Genomic DNA, 21,944 nt, shown 5'->3' on the forward strand with positions numbered 1-21,944 from the left:
CATTACATGATTTATATGACGTTTTCTGAAAAAGCATATATGCAGCCCGACAAAATAAGATCACAAGTGTAATACGCGATTATCAATCACCGCCGAGTGTCTTTGTCGTACATCAATGAACCCAGGTACATGACATATCCCCTTTTCCAATATGACACAGCACACACAGGGTTTTCGTGCAGGAAAAACAGTTTTCAAGAGTCGGACATTCATGGTGACGTCAGGACGGGCGATGTTACTTTTGTGCAGTGGAGCAGCCTAGATCGTGATTATCGTGCCGCTAAACGAGCACAATCTTGAAAATAATGTTCTGTATAGCCAGCAAAATATGACTTATTAGTATACTGCACACGTTTTTCCAATTACGACGCTCAGTAGCACAGTTGACACGGTCACGTGAGGTAGGAAGAACACGTTTTTTGAGTGAAAGTTAAAGTTCATTTCCGCATCGTAGCAACATTTAAGCTACACCACTTGTGTGCACGTGTAGAAAAGAGGCCTGATCTGGCTGTCCATCCCGTTGGCACGCATGCATTTTCCGTTTCTTATCATCCTGTAGCGAGTCAATAAATTGCAATACGGTCCTAAATTTTCTTTGACAAGTACATACTGCTATGTAGATGTCATTGCAACAAAAATACTAAAAATGGGGTAATTCGACTTATCCCCTTATTGCATACAGAGGTTCAATTGTGGAAAGACTGTTTTCGGGTGCCTAACATTCCATACCAACCAAAAACAGAAACAAGTACCTCTACACTGCTCTTTTAAAGGGTACAAGGCTCATTTCGGCATCTTATCTCGCTGCTATCTTCTACCAGTCCTTAAACACCGCAGACATGCCAGAAGATCGGAAACGTCATTCCAATACATAAGAGAGGTGACAAGCACAGCACCAGCAATTAGCGTCCCATATCACTAACAAACATTCCCTAAAAAATTATGGAACACATTATTTTCTCTGATATGATGACGTTTCTTGATGCCAATTGCATAATTTCCCCTTGTCAACATGGCTTCATGTGAGACACAACCCGTGTCCTTCACTCATGACATCCATGCTAACCTCGATAAGCGTTTCCTAACAGACGTAATATTTATTGACCGATCGCGTTCCACACAGTAGGCTAATATCTAAATTGCGCCACCTGAACATTAGCATGGGTCTCTGATCCCAGTCTGTGTTTGCTGATGGAGTCTACTCCGAGTTCCATCCCGTAACACCTGTTGTTCCCCTACTATTTCTGATATTCATTAGTCGTCTGCCCCAGGGTATTCAGTCATCCATACGTCTTTTCGCGGATGCATTATACTGCAGAGTTTCCTCCCCTGAAGACCAACAAATCCATCAGAACCAAGTTACGTTAATCGAAAATTGGTGTAGTAAGTGGCAAATGTCAGTTAATACCAAGAAGTGCTGCTACGTACCATTTTGCAGAAACCGTCCAGTAGCGACTTATTTGTACACATTAGGGGGAACTGTCATACCATCCTCCACGTCATACGAATATCTTGGCATTCACCTCAATCGTAACCTTTCATGTTCAACCCATGTAGATTCCATAGCAAGCAAAGCCTATCGCACTCCAGGGTATTTAAAATGCCATCTCTCCCCGGCTCCTCCTAACGTTAAGCATCTAGCTTACCTAACATTACTCTGCCCCCAGTTGGAATACGTTTTAGTTGTGTGGGACGACCATTCTTATCAATCAACTTGAAGCCATCCAAAACCGTACTACCAGATTCATCACTAACAATTCCTCGCCATACGCTAGTATGTCTTCTCTAAAGCAACAAATTGACCTAGAAGATCTATCTGTATGCTGAAGGATCTCCCGATTACCACTCTTTCACAAATTATCCTGCCCTCCGAACATGCTACATCTGGGAATGACAAACAGATACTATATCGCATGAATGAATTGCAGTTGTAGCAAGCAACAACATGCACACAATTGTTGCAGTTGTAGTACATACGAGTACAAGAGCAGAAATTAATGCACATATTATGATGATTCGCTTTTGGAAGCTGAGGCTCCCCAATAATTGGGGAAATGTTATTCCGTTCTCTCATTGCTTTGACAAAACAAGAGCTTTCAAAATATATGTGTGTGCTGCTGGTGTAAGGAAACATACTGTCAGTGTGATTTATACAAGGAGTTGTTCTACCTACTGTCTCGATATATTTTTTATAGAAAGATTTACTAAATTGAAATCAGTTTGGTAGAGAAGCTTTGAGTAATTTTTCATCCAGAGAAGGGGATGGAGTTATACAGTTATGCCACCATGCAGTAATGCCATTTCAGGCCCAGTTCTCCGATATAAAGATAAAGTGAACAGACAAATTTTGAGTATATAAATGTGAGCGATGAAGAGTTGCCCCTTGTCCTGTCTTGCACTTAAGGGCAAGGGAAGAGTGCATTTCTGGGGGAGTGACAAACATTGCCTCCAAACCTGGCAATCTAAAAACATAAATGGTATCACTGGTGGATGTTGTTGTCATTGCAGGGTTTTAACACCCATTATCACCATAACCCTTGTTATGTCATGAGTTATGATCATGTTGAAAAATACAGTAGTGCTTACACTTGCTAAGTTTGGGTACATGTTGCTAGACAGGTCAAGGGACGTTAAATATGATGTGCTGTGCATAGAGATTTTAGAGCATGTTGGATTGGACTGGATTGGATTGGAGCATGTCCTTTGGTGGGCTGAAGTAATCTACAGACTGACCACTGTGACATCGCTCATGATCATAGCTGTCTTATGACGTGAAATTACGAAGCATAAAAGTCGACATCTCAAACACATGGATGAGCAATTCTGTGGGCTCTTGGCCACCAAAGAGAATGCAAAAACAGAATGAAGAATTTGGAACAAAACCAGATTTTGAGACATTGTTTTCAGCCTTGCCCAGTGTCCGTGCTAGGCAGAATGCAGAGCACTTATTGTAGCTCATGAACCTTATAGAGCTACGGACAGAGCACCTTGGTATTCGCATGTAACTTTGTAAACTACTGCTGTAGCTAACGTAAGGATTAAGATGGTTCATCTTAATTATCACACTAAGTAAAATAGTGACACATAAAAATTATTCACGAGAGTTGTACTGAAGCACAGCAGCACAGAGTGCAGCATCTAACACAAAATGGACATCTCTTTCTGTTTTTTTTTTTTTTCAGGGCATCAGAGGCATTGATGGACTCCCTGGACCTCCTGGTCCTTCTGTGAGTATACTTTGCAGCTGTCACCTTTTGGTAATGCTACTAACAAAAGCAATACACGATGTTTAACACTGTCTGCACTTAGATTCCTACATGTTCGTTTTAAAAAATCCTAAGTGTGGCACTTACTATGGGGTTTGCAAAAAACTCTTCATAAGCCCAATAATCTCATACTCTACTTTGAAAAGTATGTCTAAAAGAAACAAAAGGAACAATGTTTTACAAACCCAGCCAAAAAGTATTACATCTCCTAGGGACCGATTGGCAGACCAGGACCTCCTGGATTTCCAGGATCGCCTGGGCAAAAGGTAAGTCACTTTTTCTCCCCTACTTTCACCAACTGACAGGGTGATTAGGGTGATGCAGGAGGAACAGGACCCAAAGGAAGTCAGGGGCTTCAGGGCCCTAGAGGGGAAGCTGGAAAACCGGGTGTTCCTGGTGAAAATGGCCTTATGGTGAGAACGTGCTCTGCAAGAAAGCATCCTTTGTGAAAGCTTCCCTCTTGCAGGGACCACCCGGAAAAGATGGAATGCCAGGAGAGAAAGGAGCCACTGTAAGTACCTCATTAATTAGCTGTCAGTGGTTACACATTTGGCAGCTTTTTGCTGATGCAGTGTATTCCTGTTAATTGAAATTTGAAAGGGACAGAATATTTCTTTGAAACAAGCCGAGTTGAAACTAAAGGGAGTCACTCTGAATGAGGGTGTTCCTGTTTACCGCCACCACTTGTGGCGACAGCGTATCCTCCAGTATTGTATTCTCTCATCATGCACATGCTATGTGCAGTGTCAGAATGATGAGGCTTTGTTACACCTTTAAAAGGTTAAAGTAATCCAAGATTTTTTCCTACCCGTGAGTTGGAGAAAGGGAAACCATCTATGACAGCAGGTTCTTGCTGCAGAACAACAGATGTTCTCAGGCATTCTCATGATAAACATTTAAAACGGTAATCCTAGATTTTTTTAAAATCTCGAGTCGGAGAAAGGGAAACCATCTATGATGGTGAGTTTTTGCTGCAGTTTTTGCAGTTTTTGAACAAGAGACATTCTCAGACATTCTCGTGATACGAGGCAAATGTGTCTCTCAGGCAGAGTATTGAACTGAAAAGGTTATTGGTTCAGTTCATTCCGGTTCAGACATAAAGGCTTGATTCCAATTGAGCATCAAGGTGACAAATGTATTGGTTCATATCTGGTTGGTTGTATCAAGTGTGTATGATGAGACTGTAGGTGGACATTTGTGTGTGCATTTCAGGGGGATGCTGGAGCCCCAGGTTCCCCAGGTTTTCCAGGTGCGAGGGGTCCCCCAGGACTTTCAGGAAGTCCAGGCCAGAGAGGAATGAAAGGAGCTGCAGTATGTACACTCTAATACTTAGCACCAAGATAACTGGGCATTTGTATTATGGGTGAGACATTTATGGGAGGTGCACATTTTCTAGAGCTGGGCTCTGACACAAGAAAGACTTGCTTCATGCACCATAAGAAACTCGTAGTGATTCAAATAAATTGTGCAAACTGCAGTAGAATGATGATGGATGTTGCACATTGTTTGAAAGCCCAGGCCGGAATGCCTTATGGTTTAGGGATAGTATGAACACTTTTCCGGGTGATACAAACAGACAAGACACCATCACCTGTTCTTGTGCCAGAAATAGCACTCCCAGCTCCAATGCTACGCAATCAGTTGGGACCACCAGAAATAACAGTGTTTGGTCTTGCTGATGCAGGATAGATGAAGCACTGCAACTGAAACACTGACAATGACGAACAGGCGAGACGCATGTCCTGTGCTTGTGCCAGAAATAATATGTCACGACCCGGCCGTGGCTCCTCTCATTTGTCTCTTAGTAAACCGCATGCACATGATTTTATATGCTTTAAAAGTGTTTGCAGCACCATCTTGGGAAAGATAATGTCAGAAATTTGAAACTAACTTCTCTGATCACGAGTTGAGAGAAAATACAAAGCATTTCCTGCACCTTGGTGCACTCATCGACTTTGTTTCTGATCATACGAATTTCGGATGGTGCAAGTATTTTGCGCACCCCGGAGAGATTCGTATAATTGAGATTCTACTATGTATACTTCCATGGAATTCAGTGGTAAGTGCACTGGTGCACTTACCACTCAGTGTATAGTCTGTGTGTGGTCAGTGTAAGTGCACAAACTCCGTTCGAGAGTAACGCGGAGAAAGCAGTGATGTGGTACACGACGTACCTGATGATGACCAATATGTAGTTGAAATCTCTTAAGATGGCGACGCGTAAAAGGCAGCATTACAGTCTTTTCTGAATACAGGTTCTGCCTCTCTCTAGGAGGAAGTGCACTACGCGGTCAAGTGTAGTCTGAAGGCGACGTTGTAAATAAGGCCACTGCTTCCCCATGACCATATGCAGATGTCATCCACGTAGAGACTAATAAATACCACTTGGGGCAAGAGACGAGGCAGTTAGGACAGCATTGAAAAGTAAAGGACTCAGTACGCTCCCATGTGGTACACCAGCTGACAATGTATGTGAACTCGTGTCGCCTTCTGCTGTTCTCACGAAAACTGACCGACCATTAAGAAAAGCAGCAATCCAGCGAAGAGCATGGCCAGTAATGTTGAAATTGAATTGAAATTGAAATTGAATGTTGAAATGTTGTTGTATAGATTGTGAAGGACATGGTGTGTGATAAGCAATGACACGCGCTCTTGTCTTATCAAGGCCCGAACACCTGCCTATGCGATAGCGACTACGGATGTTGAGGGCGTGTGTTGCGTTCTACTGGAGTGCTTAAAAAGGGTTTTTCCACCTGACAGTCGGCGGTCTCGTCACACACTGTCTGTCCCGCCGTCGGCCTGACAAAACACATGGTTGTAGCTCGTCGTGTCATATGCTCTCATTATGTCCATGAAAACAGCTGCTGTAAGCTCACCACGAAATCTAGCTTCTTCAATGGGACTGACCAAGTTTATGATGCAGTCTATCGAGGTCCATGCCTTTCTGAGACCTGCCACTTCGGGAGGTGGCAGACGCCGGAACTGTAAGAACCACTCCATTCGGCGTAGGATAATCCTTTCCATGATCTTACACAAGCAGCTTGTAAGGCTGATGGGCCGAAACGACGTCAACTCTCTAGGTGACTCTAGGTGATTTTCCAGGCTTCAGGACTGGCATAACTGGCAACATCTTCCATGACGGGGGTTCAAAACTGCGTCTCAAAGAGTCATTGATGAAATTCAAGTGTGCGACGTTGGTCCCAGTGAGGCTATAGCTTTGTATGAGACCCCATTGGGCCCTTGAGCTGATCGCTTCGTAGACAGGTGGATGGCAGCCTCCAATTCCTGTATATTCCAAGTCACTGTTTATATATGGGTCTTCAGCTGGCCACGTAAAATCAACCGTCCTATACACGACTTGTGCCGAGTCCCTGTGGGATGTTGTGCATAACGTATCTGAGGACCTAATAAAAAGCCTACAAAAATCTTCCCCAATCGACTTTTCGGTCGTGCCCTGATGAACGGCCAGTGCTCCAAACGGCTTCACTTGTTCAACCGGGAAGCTTAGGCCCTTGATGATCCTCCAGATATGTCCCATAGGTGTGTATGGAGATAATGTAGAACAGAGTGCTCTCCATCTCTCCATTGGCCAGACATTGAAGATGAGTGTGAATTACTGATCGTAGCCTGCATACCTCGTGATAATCCTCAAGGCAGCCCGACCTTCACAGTCTTCTTTCCGCCCGACGACGTATTGTCCACAACCTTTCGAAGTCAGCATCTACACTGCGATATTTGATCGAGCACGATACCTTTTCGTTTTCATTTCATTCATTCGTTTTCATTTGTTTCATTTTCGTTCATCATAGTGGTGCTGCCAACGTAGTGTTTACTTCAGTCTTTTTACTCAGATTCCTTTTTTTTCTGTGGAGGCCAACATAAGCGACCATACCTTTATTATTGCAAAGATACTATGCGGATGCACCCTATCATTTAAATTTTGTGCCTTGTGCTCCAGAGTGCTCCAAAATCGCATGTTGGCATGCTCTAAAGTGCTGGAAAAATTGCTCCAAATATAATTTTTGAGGGTGGCATCACTGCACCACACCAAAACCTTTCAACAACAGTGTCAGATTAGGAAAGCAGTAAATTTACCTCCACCTACACCTAGTGTTGCTTTGTGATATTTTGGACACTGTACCTCAGCAGAGAGGTGACAACTGGCAGTTACGTAGATCCAGCTATGAGGGTCCTCCTTCCTAAATATGGTGGAATTCCTCAGGGTGTACCTGGCAGCCCAGGCTACAAAGGAGAGCATGGCATGAAAGGAGAGACAGGGCCACCTGGTCCAAGAGGGATTCCTGGCCCTGCTGGATCACCTGGAAAACGGGTAGGATGAATAATTATTATGCTCATCATTATGTTATTATGTTTGTCATTTTCCCAAAGGGAAAAACTGGTACAGCAGGCCCTCCAGGACCACAAGGCGCACCGGGTGAAAGGGTAAGACTTATTTTGTACACTATTTTCTATAGTCACACATGTCTTTGCCACATAGGGTTCTCCAGGGCTGAGAGGTTTACCAGGACCTGATGGTTTGGCAGGTCCCAAAGGTACCCAAGGCGATCGAGGCTTACAGGGACCACAGGGACCAAAAGGATCTGGAGTATGTGTTTAATGACAAACTTCTATGGAAAAAGATTTCAAAGGCACATAGAACATTATGGAGGCACTTCATGACACCTTCATACACACAGGGCTGCAATAATCCTTTTAATGGCCTTTTGTTTTTACAGAGTCAGAATGACTCTGAATTCTCTTATTTTCATGCAATAGCGTTTTCTTTGTTTGGTGCGTGGCAAAATCATGCCTCTGCATACAGAGATAATGACACTTTAGAATAAATTACTCATGTGTCACCGCAATACGCAGCCTGCCTTCTTGTGTGCTTTTCTTGTGTCCAGCAGGTCTATAAAAACCACAGCTCCAAGTTCCAGGGTGATTTCAACCTTGTGATGTACTTGGAATTTATGCCCTAGTTAGCAACATTTATTTGTCACTCACCCTGTCTAATAGAAACCGTTGACATTCTGCTACCTTATTCTGAAATATTTGCCTGTGTTCATGTTTGAGGCTTTGCAGTAGTTTTGTATAGTTAAAGCCCGCAACAAAATATGTATTTGCATAAAGGAATTGTGACACTTTGTTTCAGGTTATTCCGGATAAATGTAAAATTCAATTATTTGCAGCGACGTGAACCTGTATTCCAAGTTCCACAGCAAATGGTGTAATAGACATAGCATAGAAAACCGGTACTGCAAATACCGAAACTCATGGGATTCTGATGTCATGACAGGTGCCTCCACCAGTGAGGAAGCTCAAGGGAGGTCACATGCTTTCGAGCACCAATGATAATGACTGGAGCTCTGATATGAGAGCTTGATGAGTTCGTGTGTTTAAGAGTTTATATCTTGCCAAGTACGACACGTAGAAATATAATTCCTTTTCCCTACTACTCTACAGAGCAATACAATGCAATACAATGTGATGATTCTAGTGCAATATAATTAGGGCCTGACCTTTTAGGGTTAAACCCGTATCCGCCCGATATTTACCCCCCGAACGAAATCTGTAAAATTCGGGTTTAACCCGAATCTACCCGAAAACATCCGGGTCACGTGGCACACTCATAAGCGTGCATTAAAATAAAGTTTGATAACATTGCTAAACATTAGTTCCATGTTAAGACAAATTTTTATTAAACAAAAAAAAATCACCCGAATGCACCCGAATTCCTGACGACAGAACATGCCGTAACAGGATTTAACCCGAATACACCCGAATTTTCAAATGAAAAATATCACCCGATATTTACCCCCCGAATTTGGCCAAAAATAAAACCCGAAAAAGTCAGGCCCTAAATATAATGTGTGCATGATGTAATGTACCACATCTATTAAAATGTCACAGCCCCTTTAAGAAAAGCCTTAAAGCTTTCAGCCTTTCCCATTACCTTGAACACGTCATACCTAACCCTTTAAATACCATGCCAATGATGAGGATGGCGCCCAGAAGAAGAACAGTGTCTGTTCGAAATATTGGCAGCTCTCGTCCTGAGACAATTTCCTTCATTCTTAAAGATTTTGGGTTTGCCCAACACTCTGCCTAATTCATGTGGCAGTCTATTAGTACGGACCACACCAAATGTTTTTGCTGATCAGATTTTTTGTTGCCACGACGTCATTGAAAGATGTGCTCTCATTCTGTCATGGATAGATAGCTGAGCCACATGATAGTAGCTAGCAGAGCCATCTGAGTGTTATGTGGAGCTCATTGCTGGAAGGAATTCTCAGAAGGAGGCTTGTGCTAATCAAAAGCACAGACGAGCTGTCCTCACTCTTCTGGCATAGAAATGCATACACTACGAAAATACAGAGTATTTATACGGTGCACTTAAAAGAGACAGCAATGAAGCAAAAACTCTTCTTCATCCTTGTGTCTGAGACAGTAGCCTTCTGAACTAGAGTTGCATGAAATGCTGCTGTATCTTAAGCACAGTGTAACTGTTGCGGTACAGCTGCGATCCCCACAGTTACACACGTGCAGGTCTTGGAACGAGGACAAATTGTGTAATTGTTTGCTTAGACACAATGTGCTTTTGTTGCGTTGGGGCCTGGCTCACTGGCCTCAAGGAAGGCCCAGCTACGTATGTGCTACTTTATGCACAAGTTTTTCATTTTCTTTGAGGGAAATACGTGCTAATGTGATACATTTGCCATTACTCAGGGTGAAGCAGGCAAACCAGGTCTGCCAGGTCTACAGGGCATAAGGGTAAGTCTTTTTGGTGCATACCTATGCCAAATGTCATGTAGTCTCTCCAGCCAGTCATTTGCACATATTCGCTACATTGTTGACTAATTTTAAATCGCAGGGAATTCCTGGTCTACCTGGTATTCCTGGTAAAGATGGGCTTCCTGGGGAGCGGGTAAGCCTTCTTTTGTTGCTGCAAGTACAAAATACAAAATATGACACTTTATTTGTTATAGGGATTACCTGGAGCTGATGGTAAGCCAGGAGAACAGGGGCTGCAGGGGATTCAAGGTCTGCCAGGGTTGGCTGGCCTGCCAGGAGTCAAGGGAGATCAAGTAATAGTTTTACAACATTCCTGTTGACTCTGTTAACGATAAACTATTACTAGGAAGTTATTTTATCAGTGATAATGGATTTCAGGGAGATGCTGGACAAGATGGCCGACTGGGTCCCCCTGGTCCCCCTGGACCAAGAGGTGACACAGGAAAAGAAGGATCTGCAGGATCTCCGGGTCCCCCTGGACCTCCAGGAGATCATGGCGAGAGAGGGCCTCCTGGACCAGCTGGATCGCGAGGCTTCCAGGTCTCTGTTTTAAATGCAATCCTCATCTGTTTACTTAAAGCAAAAACCACCAGTCAGCTACCAATATTTGGAACAGAGAATATTGGTGGCTCCTCACCGCTTTTGGTTCAGCCTGCGCTTGCCTGATGACTGGATTTTCCACTTTTTGACCCCATGTGTAAAGTTAGCTGTGTTAATTGTAGGGACTGCCAGGCATTCCAGGTAATCCGGGACCTCATGGAAAGGACGGTCAACAGGGCCCTCCAGGTCCTGCTGGCCCAGTGGGTCCTGCAGGAGAAAGGGGAGAACGAGGATATCCAGGCGAAAGAGGCCACAGTGGGTTACCAGGGCCACCAGGGGCCAGGGGAGACTCTGGGCCTCCAGGTTCAGATGGTGCTCGGGTAGGAGCTGGGTGAAATTATTCTGTGAACATGTATGCATTGACATCTTCTTTTGTTCTACAGGGTGCTCCAGGAGAAAAAGGATCAAAGGGTCATGCAGGACCACCTGGATTGATTGTAAGTGTGATAGTGTCGCCTAACTAGCATCACGTTTATTTCCAAGTTATGATTTCTTGCACTCTCCAGATGTAAGTTGGAACGTTAAAAGATGGTGTTACAGTATACTTGTGTAGTGATCCAGCCTTGCACTTTCTAATGCAATGCCTTGGATTGATATCAGGTTAAAATCTGGGTGGGTTGGTGGCACGTTCTAAAATCAATAAAAACCCCAGTGCAAGGGCTTTGTGTTGTCCTGTTCTTGTCTCTTTTGTGTTTTTCCTCTTGCAAAGGGGTTTTTATCGATCTTGGATTAATGCCAAATTGAACCAATTTTTAGAGTTTCCGGAGCTTGGAAGGTTGAGAAAAAGACATCAGTATATCAGAGGTGTGCGAATGAATATTAGAAAAAAATTGAATATTCCATATCAGCTTCCTACCACGGTGCTCTGCGCTTGAATTTGTACATTGCGGTAACAGCGACGGTCATGAATAGTAGAAGAGCTGCAGAGCAACACGCGGAGCTTTTGAGGTTGTTGCGCTCATTTGTGAACGCACGTCGCTGCATGCTCGCTAACAAAAACCGGAACCAGTACAGAGTTGTGTGCAGACTGCATTAAAGTTTGCCGCAGCAAAACGCGAAACCACGATACGCTTGACAACATGGCGTACATATATGCAAGAACTCCATAATGTAAAGCCTGAGCCTGGGCACACAGAGGGATGACACAAACACATGGTACACTTGCACAGTAACCATGCATCACCAGTACAGTCGCAGCTTTAGTGAATTGCCGACAAACTCTGAACTTTCATGCGGTGTCTACAATTCGATTAAATTCTGGTTATATATAGAAGTTTTGTTGTTGTTGAGCTGAACATACCGTGCCACTGCATGCACAGCCAAAACCTGCATCTTGAACGCATTTTTTCTAGTTTTTATTTATTTTCGATATGCAACACATCTGGCAAAATTGCTTTTCCAAAGTTGATTTCGATCTCCAGAACAGGCAGTTACCGGCAGCCTATTGAACGAGTAAATGTTACTGAATTACGTTTTAGTTTCAGTAACTTAACTGTAAGTTAATTATCTTTTTTTTGTAACTTACATGGCTCTGGTAAAAAATTAACGGCAATGTTCCACAAGTAGGTGTTATTTTACAGATAAAATTTTAGCTGCAACTGCACTTCGTACTGTCAGTTTAATTGATGTTTCCAGCAACGGTGGTATTGGCCAGTTATTCCAGTGGTATTGCTTAGCTCTTTTCTTACAGTGGCAAAAACGAGCATTTCTGGGTGGTTCGACAAATATAGCTTTTGTGGCTGTCAGTATTGTAATGTTCCTTCTCGAAGGAATCCAATATTCCAAACTGTGACATCTTCTTTCTTGTTCGTGACCCCACCCTCTCGTCTTCCTCATTGGCACCTTACAAGTATCACATTAGAACAGGTTGCTACAGAGGAAGGTGTACCTAATTGAGCGTGTTATCCAATTATGTACTTTTAGAAGAGAAGCTATGGATGTATCTTCAAAATTTTAGAGCACAAAAATATCTGACCAAACAACAGAAAGCTCATGAAGATACGCCTTTATCTCGAGGAAAAATATCAACCTAGAAATTCCAAAATGTGCAATAGCAAATGTGACAAATTTTGTCTGAATTAATATCTGCAAATATCAACAGTCCAGGTCCAGAAGCTTGCGAGTTGTGGAAAATAAGGTTGGTACTCATACTGTGCATGATATTGAGTGACTTGACTTTGACTTTGACTTTATTGTTTCCAAATTACATTGAACAATCTGCTACCATTGTGGACTGCGAGGCCAAGGCCTGTGATGCAGTCCGCAAACCATACAAGCTACATATAACAGAGGATCAGTAATTATATGCTTGTATATGTTACAGTTAAGCATATATGCACAGGTACGTGCATAAATGTACGTACCAACATACATACGCACGCACATATAAAATACAACAAGTAATGATTGAGAGCATAAGGAAAGAAATTAAAAGTAAAATGAGCGGTGCGCGTAACTGTTGCACAACTTCCTGGGTGAAATAACTGACGATTAATTAACGCTCAAGGCTCAAAGGATGACACGACTGATAATCTGACAGTTAACAGTCTGTTCTGCTGACGCACATATTCTATAAACACTGAACGACTACCGTATTCCCGCGCATTAGCCGGCATGCCGCAAAAAGGCGAGGGAGGCCAGCATGCCGCAGAACCCCGTATTTTACGGCATGCCGGAAAACCCGGGGGAATTTTTCTTTGGGTGAACAACCTGCCGAGACCGGTGATAAATAAAAGAAGGTCACGGAACACAAAGGCAGAAACCGAGAAAGGATTAACGAGAGTGCTTCTTGCGCCCTGACAAGCGACCACAAGAGTGACTAACACCAGCAGGTCAGGGAACACAGGGGTAAAACCCCGATGCCCCACCCGCATAACTATAGGACAAAGGCTTGACAGGAAGGAGATAAGGAAGTACAGCAGTGGTGAAACCAAGGGGATGCCGTGCATACTTTGTTTCCGAGTTCAGTCGTGGATTGTGCACCATTGGAGATGGACGGAGCATACGAAATGCACGCTGCCGTACAGCACCCGGCAACATCAGCGACAGATGGAGAAGTGCCACGAGGAGGACAGCGCGGACGCTCCCGGACCCGAAGTTATTCGATCGCATTCAAGCTGGATGTTATAAAGAGACTGGATGAGGTCGGTGGCAACATCAGTGCAACTGCAAGAGCATTTGGTATTCCTCGCCAGTGCGTGCAAGACTGGTTGAAAAGTCGGGACCAACTACAGGCCTGCACATCAGTTAACGACGTTTGCGTTCGGAAAAGAAGGAACCTGCCTTCCAGTGAGGAAAACAGGAGGAAACGAGCCAAGTTCCCTGAGATGGAGCAGGAACTGTCGTCATGGATATCGCTGCAGCGTGAGAATGGCTTCCCCGTATGTTCCAGCACGATTAAGGTACGAGCTCAGCAAATATTAGAAGACGGACATGCTCAAGGACAAGGGTTTAATGCGTCGAACGGCTGGCTGGAACGGTTCTTGAAGAGGCACGATATCGTCAGCAGGACAGTGACAAGTGTGGGACAGAAAGTGCCAGCAAATGCAGACTTGTTGTGCCAAAACTTTTTCACCTTTCACAACTCAGTCCTTGATGGTGTGCCTACATCCTGCATTGGAAACATGGATGAGACCCCTCTGTGGTTCGACATGCCACAAAGCAGGACATTCGACTTCAAGGGCGTAAAACAAGTGACGTGCAAGACGACGGGGAAGGAGAAACTCAGGTACACAGTTGTTCTGAGTGCGATGGCTGATGGAACAAAGTTGAAGCCAATGATTATTTTCAAGGGGCTTAAGAACGTGCCAAAGTTTGAGTTCCCAAAGGAAGTCGTCGTCACTGTCGCAATGAAAGGAAGCATGACGGCAGAATTAATGAATACCTACAAGCAGAAAGTGTGGGGCGCCCGACCGGGAGCATTTTTCAAGCCAAAGGCCGTTCTTGTAATGGATAGCGCACCCGCGCACTTGAAAAACACTACGAAGACCAGCTTCAAACAGCACTATAACACATGTCTGTCTGTCATTCCTGGTGGTCTGACACCACTTCTGCAGCCAGCTGATGTCGTTTGGAACAGACCGTTCAAAGCAGCAATGAGGGATCGATGGTTGAATTGGCTTCGCAGTGGAGAAGTTGAGTTCACAAAGACAGGGAAACGTCGGAGTGCTTCGTACCTGATGGTTGCACAGTGGGTGAAGCAGGCGTGGGGAGAGATCTCTCAAGATTTAATTCAAGAGTCCTTCGTGAAGTGCGGACTGGTGGGGCACCAGGACGAGGAGAAACTGCACAGGTGCCTGCGAGAAACAATGATGTCTGGCACACCGCGCTTCGAGGATGACGACCGGTCGGGACTTACAGACACAGAGAGCGACTCAGAAGATGAAGAAGATGAACTTCAGCTTCAAAATATGCTAGAGCAACGATGACCACAACCACAGAAAGACCAAAAACGGATGCAAAAGTACGAAGAACAGAAATAAAGTCTGTAGTTGGTTTACTACGTTCACTGTCCGACATCTTTATTTTTCCCTCGATTTTTGCGGCATGCCGGAAAGTACCAAGTTTCGTAAGCCCAGAATTTGGTCAGCCTCGAGTTATGCGGCATGCCGGCTAATGCGGGGGAATACGGTAGCACTCAGCTAACAACTCATCATGAAATTTTCACGGTTGTTTAATAAGTACATCTTAAGTAGGCGCCTGACATTGTTAGAACGAGCATCTTCCCTCAAATGAAAAGGCAAGGAGTTCCACGATTTTCCTCCCCAGTAATGAAGCATCAATTTGCCATAGTTTGTTCGAGGCAGGGGTAGTTTGACCATCCACTGGTCACGTCTCAAACCTCAAGATAGTGGGTAATTGGTAAAGGAAGTGACATGAGTAACATTGCTGGTGTGAAGCAGTCGATGGATTAGCAAGCACACCCTGAATTTAGTTAGAGAAAAAATACCCAGCACCGATAGTGTATAAAATGCGTATGAGATTGACTCTGTATGAGAAACGTGCAGTACTATGCGTAGTGCCCTTTTTTGCGTTAGGTAAAGGGGGTAGAGAACCGTATTGTAAGTTAGACCGTAAACCTCCACAGCATAACTCAAATGAATGTACGAGTGCATAGTAAATGTCGAGAAGTACCTTAGCTGGTAATATAGACTGCACTTTTGATAGTGCATATATTCCTTTACACATTTTATTTCTGACTTGAAGAACGTGGGGATGCCAGCTGAGGTGTTCCTCTAACGTCACGCCCAGAAATTTCGTGCATTTTACCCTAGGTAGTGTTTTACTCAAAAAATAAATGTCATACGGACCTAAATCAAGACGCCTTTGAACAGGCCGGAACACAACATAATTTGATTTCGAGAGATTTGGAATTAGTTTATTACTAGAGAGCCAAGTTGTAAGCTGATCAAGAACATTATTGGCCCTTGAGAACAGCTCTTCAACAGTGTCAGCCTCGACAAAAATGTTTGTATCATCGGCATATAAGATGCAATTTTCTGACAAGTAGGAAGGAAGGTCGTTAATATATGCCAGAAAGAGAAATGGCCCCAGTATGGACCCTTGAGGAACGCCAACTGTACATGAACTACGACGAGATTTCGTGTTCCCAATAGCCACATACTGCCCTCGATCACTCAAGTAGCCCTTTATTAATTGGAGTGCCACGCCACGGATGCCATACCTCTCAAGTTTGCGGAGTAAATTATGATGGTCTATTAAATCAAATGCTTTGGTCAGGTCTATGAAGATTCCCATTGTGAGTGTCCTAGAATCCATACCCTGTTTAATTTTTTCAGTAACATTGCTAAGTGCTAGGACTGTGGACCTGTCCTTCCTGAACCCAAACTGTGACGAGTCAAGCAGGCTACAATTGTCGAAAAAATTCTCAAGCCTTCTGAGAATAAGTCTCTCGAAGATTTTACTTAACGATGATAGTATAGCAATTGGCCGGTAATTCCTGATGTCAAGTCAACTCCCCTTTTTATAGACAGGCACGACTCTTGCAATCTTCAACTCCCTAGGGAAAACACCCTCCGTGAACATGCAGTTAGCAAGGTCTGATATTACACCCGCCAAAAGATAAGAATTTTTCTTCAGAAAAGATATGGGGTTGTTATCGGGACCAGTAGATTTTTTCGACCGCAGCGCAGATAACACCGACACGACTTCATCTGGAGTTGTTGGTAAAAAGAAACAAGACGAAGTACAAGCGTCACGAGGGGCTGCACACGAACTTCCATTTGGTAGAAAGTTAACATGGCTCGTGATACCAGCAAAGTATTTGTTAAACGAATTTGCCATGTCCCTTCTATCAGTAATCACCGTGCCCTGATCGTCCATAATGGTTACAATGTCCGTTGACATTGAAGGTCGGTTCAAAGCTTCATTAATCACCTTCCAGACTTTCCCTTGATCTCCAACATCTTTGGAGAAGATCGGAGAAGTGTATTTCTTTTGCTGCTCTTAGGACGCTTTTCAAGGTGTTACTATAGCGAGTATAGCGCGCACGGAGCTCGGAATTTGTGGGATTCATCCGACACCTTCTATAAAGGTTGTTTTTGCGCTTAATTGATTTTAATAAGCCCTTAGTTATCCACGTTTTACGAGGAGTACTACGACGGCTAGGATAGTAACTTCGTGTGGATTTTGATATAATACTCTCTAGAACAGAAATAAAATAACTAAATTTATCCTGAGCGTTGCTGAGGCCAGAGAAATTCCATTGTTGCGTTTTTAACAAATAGTCAGCTGTGCTATAATCCAAAAAGGAGCGTTCCTCTGAGCTGCGCTCTTTTACAGGCTGTGCCCTGGCATATGCTACATAGATTAGCTCATGGTCTGAAATGTCGCGCCTCATAACACCGTACGTCGCCCGACCTTTTGCCAGGTTGGTGACTACGTGATCAATAAGGGTCACAGTTCCCAGTGATCCAAACCGTGTTGGCGTAGTAATGAGCTGTTCAAACCCGTAACTTGCGCATATTTCTTTGTATTGGGTCACAATGTTGTTGCTAGAAAGCATGTCAATGTTTAAGTCCCCTATCAAAACCGCATTAAGCTTTGCAACAAATCATTGTCCCCTTGCTCTGTTGTGTCAGTGAAACAGGGTGTAGTCATCTTGCAAACTCTGATATGCCCTTGTGGATTTCATAATCCTTAAGAGAACTGAGCATGGGACAGAATGCTAGCCCTTTACAAAGGACTTGTAATTCATCAGTAGACATCTATAATGGTGTCACTGTTAGTGTTTTTGCAAGGTTGCAGGTATTGGCACGGGGAGTTCTAACTGGCCATTAAAACAAATAAATAAGAAAAGATGACAACGCATGCACGAGATGGGGGCGGGTCGTAGCGGGAATTTGTGAAGCAAATTGGTTGACACGTGAAGCAGAAGCTAGCATTCAAAGTGGGATTCAAAGTGGGGCCCGTTGGGTGCTGCAGCAGACAGCACTGGCCCGGGCTGACCCTGATTTGTTTCAAGTCTGGGAACCCACACCAGAAAACTGGAGCATGCAGACTGGATTCTAGACCCTCAACTTTGGCCTCAACCTTGTCGCAAATTTTTGATCCGCAATCTGGGGCCATAATCTTGATCTACTATATGCATGGAAATTTGCGAATCAATTTGTTTGCAATGAGTATGAAGCTTTACTTTTGTTCCGAGCCACCGCATATACTAAGTAATGTGCACCTGTACAGTCGAGAAAAATTTCAGTGATTGTTTTTAGGTCTTGTACTTGAAAGTTGTTTTGTCTTAGGGTCTTCCAGGTCGAAGGGGAGATGCTGGAGCACCAGGCCCCAAAGGCAGCAGAGGTGACCACGGACCTCCAGGACCTGAGGGTCCCATGGGTCGTCCTGGTGAGCAAGGACCTCAGGGAAATGTGGGTCCTCAGGGTCCCCCTGGTGAACATGGCGAGAAGGTGAGCTTCTACCCTACCTTCTTCCTACCTTCTAAGAGTGAAAAGTGGGACAGTTGGTCATGCTTAGAGCCTGAAGTTTTCAGTAAATATTTCTTTCACAATTCAGGGGGATAAAAATTTGGGAAATCAACATGTGCTCTAATTTCATGCAAATTCGAGTGGAAAAGCTTCCAGCATAATAAAATTGGGGAAAAATCGGGCCTTATTATTCACACGAACTTTGCCAGTGATGTAATTGCGTTTGCTGCCAACAAGCTATAGAAAGTGACAACATAAGTCATACACCTCACCCTGTCCCCACGCAAGAATCACTCAGCGCGTGAATGTAGTGCAGCGTGGCTAAGTGGGGATTGTGGGGGGAGGGAGAGAGCCGGCTCTACATTGCGAAGCGGGGGTGTTGTGCAAAGGCTCCAATCGTCCAAGGCTGTCCAATCGCAGGAGCCTTCCACGTATGAGTGGGCTGTCCCAATTGTAGGACTTAAATTGTCACTGACTATAGTGTACATTCCTACAGACGTTTCGGTGAGGGCAGTTTGCTAGATAAAAATTGGGTTTCACCTATAAAAAGGCCACCTACAATTTGGGGTGCAGATTCAGGGAAGGAACGTATTTATCCCTAAAACTTTTGGTTCTAATCATACTTGAGCATGTTAGATATCAGTGCAAACTAGAACTAGGGCGGAGACAGACAGAGAAAATGCTGAATGTTCACCATCGTTGTCTTAGTTCTACGAGGCACAGTAAGAAAATAACCAGGTATAACCCTACGAAACAAGTGGTTTGCAGATAGAGCATATCCACAATGCTTTACATATAGAGACATGGGTGTATCTTATCTGCACACACTGTGTAATCATTAAGAGGGGATACGAGTGAGGCGGCATCTCCGATTCACAATTTTTTCGCGTGTAGATGGCGCCACACGAACATATGGGTCTCAGCCTGGAGGAAGCTGTAACCATTACCCTTAGTACAAATAACTCACTGCTCCGCAGGATTGTGTATTCCCATAAATACGTGTGACCTCCTTGACTATTGAGACGCAGGGATCTCACGTCATGTTTGGGTTGCCAAGGTCAACTCAGCTACAGAAAAAGAAGGAAAGAAAGAAGGAGGTCCCGACGAAAGCCAATTCTTCCCTTTTGTCCCTTTGTGGACTGCATCTGGTGACTTCTTGGTGTTATGCTATCTTAGCTTGTCTGACTTTCTGGACACAGCGCGGAATCCAAATGTTATATTTCGTTGGCCCTCGCTTATTTATATTCACCTGCTGATTTTTCTTTGGCGCTGAGTTCTCACACTAGAACATTTTGCGGACGCATTTTGTATTTATGAGGGAATGTTTGTATTTAACTGACTATTCTGTTTTAGTGTATTTACTTTGCGTCTGTGTGCAAGTGAATCTAAATTTATTTGTCGCTACAAACATTAGCCGAATAAGTCCTTCGAAACCTAGACAAGATAAGCCGTGCAGCAGACCTTTGCATTTTGTCTTCTTTCTTTGTTTTTTCTCGGATAGCATGGATGTGCAGAGATCCAAGACTGCAGATGCATACTCTAAATAAGGTGGAACTAATGTTTTGATTGATTGATTTCTAAAAGAAAAAATAAAGATGTTAGTCCCGAGCCACTCGGGACTAATGCTTTATATGCTGTTAATTTAATATGTTTTGTTGTGCCATGACGAAATTTCCTTCTTAGTATCCACAGACTTCGAGTGGCTTTCGCACACATATGGATATCCCATTTCAGAACTTTCCCTTTAAATTTGCCGCCAGCAATGAGAAGGGTGCCCAGAAGAAGCACAGACTGTCGGCTGCGGGAACCGGAAAAAATGTTCCCGGAAAAAATGTCCTCGGAAGAAATGTCCCCGGAAAAAATGTTCCCGGAAGAAATGTCCCCTGGAAAAAATGTCCCCTCGAGAAACACCCACTTTTGGTACGCGTGGAATTTTTGCGAAATCCCCGGTTGCGATATTGCAGGTCTTGGAGTCCTTGGGCTAAAAATAAATTCTAAAATTCCTAACCACTTACTAAGTGTTTTTACTTGGAAAGCTCGACCTACTTTCACTTACGATTTCTAGTAGCGAATACACTGCAGTCAATTGTCACGTTCGTTGATACAACGTGCACACTTGGCTGGGATATTCTTATTTTGTTTCTTTCTTCTTGTACTAAGAAGTATATCCTGCGTGACGTCGTACTGACTGATGTGCAATCAGAACGCCGGGATTTTGAGACTAGATTTTAGGCCTGATGACACAGCTATCCTGTCAGGTTTGAGGGAATTAACGTCTCCCTAGTATTTTTCTTCATCAACATAAGAGCGGGACGTACTTTTTTCTGTACCAGCTCGCGTGGAGTAGCGGTTTGGATGATCGCCTTTCACATCGAGACTGGGAGGTGACACGGGTTCGAATCCTGTCACCAGGTGTGCTCTCTGAGGTTTTCCCTGGGTTTTCCGTCGGACTTTTCTGACGAATATCGACACACTTAGCCCTGAAGTCTGCCCAGGACGCATACTAGCCCCCTGTCACCCTCCCTCCTGCTGTCCTCTGTCCACGCCTGTACACCGCGTACAGCAACAGTTGCTTCGCGGCGCTAACACGGAAAAACATTTTCTCTGCTAATTAGCACAAATGTGAAGTGTCACACAAAGTAGTACGCCGTCCAGTTTCAACAAATCAGGCGAGAAGATGTCATTCGGAATGCGCAGGAGCATGTCAAGTTCTGTTTTAGAAGAGCGCAGATCGACGTGCAGGGTGATGTGTAAAAAGGAAAATAAAATGTGAGGGGACAACAAAATTGACAGGCAAAAATGTATTTCAATATGTCTAGTGGTGTCACATCTCCGGAGCCCCATGACTGTACAGGCCGCTTTGTTGCAAGACACAACGAAGTAAATTCACCAAAACTGACCCACAGCGACTCCCTAGGCAAAGAAATGCTATGTGTGAGTAGTCATTTTAAAATGGAATTTAATACGAATAAATTAAGCGACTCGTTGCATAACCGTAATTGGATACATATACAACATATATTGCAATACAAACATGTACGGTATATGTATATATAGCGCTTACTCTTTTTTCCCTACAAGTGCCGGGGGTGGGGGGGGTATATGTTTATTCACACAAAAAGGAGATGCCGGCCTTACATGTGCAGCTTCGGGACTATTCAAATATATTCGCTTTTGTAGAAGCATAAATTCGACTTGGAACTCGAACATTGAATTCCATATTTGATTCGGAAATGGAATAGGATATATGATTATACTCGCTTTGGTGCTCAAAAATCCAAAGGTTCACACTGTCCTAGTAAAAAATCAACGTCCGAAGTCAACCAGTCCACGCGTAAAAAAAGTG

The 21,944-nt window shown here is 43.9% G+C and overlaps 1 protein-coding gene across 4 annotated transcripts in view; it reads left to right on the plus strand.

Annotated features, from left to right (window-relative positions):
• LOC135386394 (collagen alpha-1(I) chain-like) overlaps window positions 1–21,944 on the plus strand; it is a 127,956-nt gene that overhangs the window by 69,490 nt on the left and 36,522 nt on the right. For all 4 annotated transcript variants that reach the window (XM_064616308.1, XM_064616309.1, XM_064616310.1 and 1 more), the window contains 15 exons: window positions 3,183–3,227; window positions 3,479–3,532; window positions 3,581–3,679; window positions 3,733–3,777; window positions 4,479–4,577; window positions 7,489–7,596; window positions 7,656–7,709; window positions 7,765–7,872; window positions 9,993–10,037; window positions 10,138–10,191; window positions 10,253–10,351; window positions 10,437–10,598; window positions 10,781–10,978; window positions 11,042–11,095; window positions 18,419–18,580. In XM_064616308.1, the coding sequence (XP_064472378.1) occupies window positions 3,183–3,227; window positions 3,479–3,532; window positions 3,581–3,679; window positions 3,733–3,777; window positions 4,479–4,577; window positions 7,489–7,596; window positions 7,656–7,709; window positions 7,765–7,872; window positions 9,993–10,037; window positions 10,138–10,191; window positions 10,253–10,351; window positions 10,437–10,598; window positions 10,781–10,978; window positions 11,042–11,095; window positions 18,419–18,580 (1,386 nt within the window). The remainder of the gene's footprint in view (window positions 1–3,182; window positions 3,228–3,478; window positions 3,533–3,580; window positions 3,680–3,732; window positions 3,778–4,478; window positions 4,578–7,488; window positions 7,597–7,655; window positions 7,710–7,764; window positions 7,873–9,992; window positions 10,038–10,137; window positions 10,192–10,252; window positions 10,352–10,436; window positions 10,599–10,780; window positions 10,979–11,041; window positions 11,096–18,418; window positions 18,581–21,944) is intronic.

Source organism: Ornithodoros turicata, chromosome 2 (assembly GCF_037126465.1).
Source record: "Ornithodoros turicata isolate Travis chromosome 2, ASM3712646v1, whole genome shotgun sequence".
Taxonomy (NCBI): Eukaryota; Metazoa; Arthropoda; class Arachnida; order Ixodida; family Argasidae; genus Ornithodoros; species Ornithodoros turicata.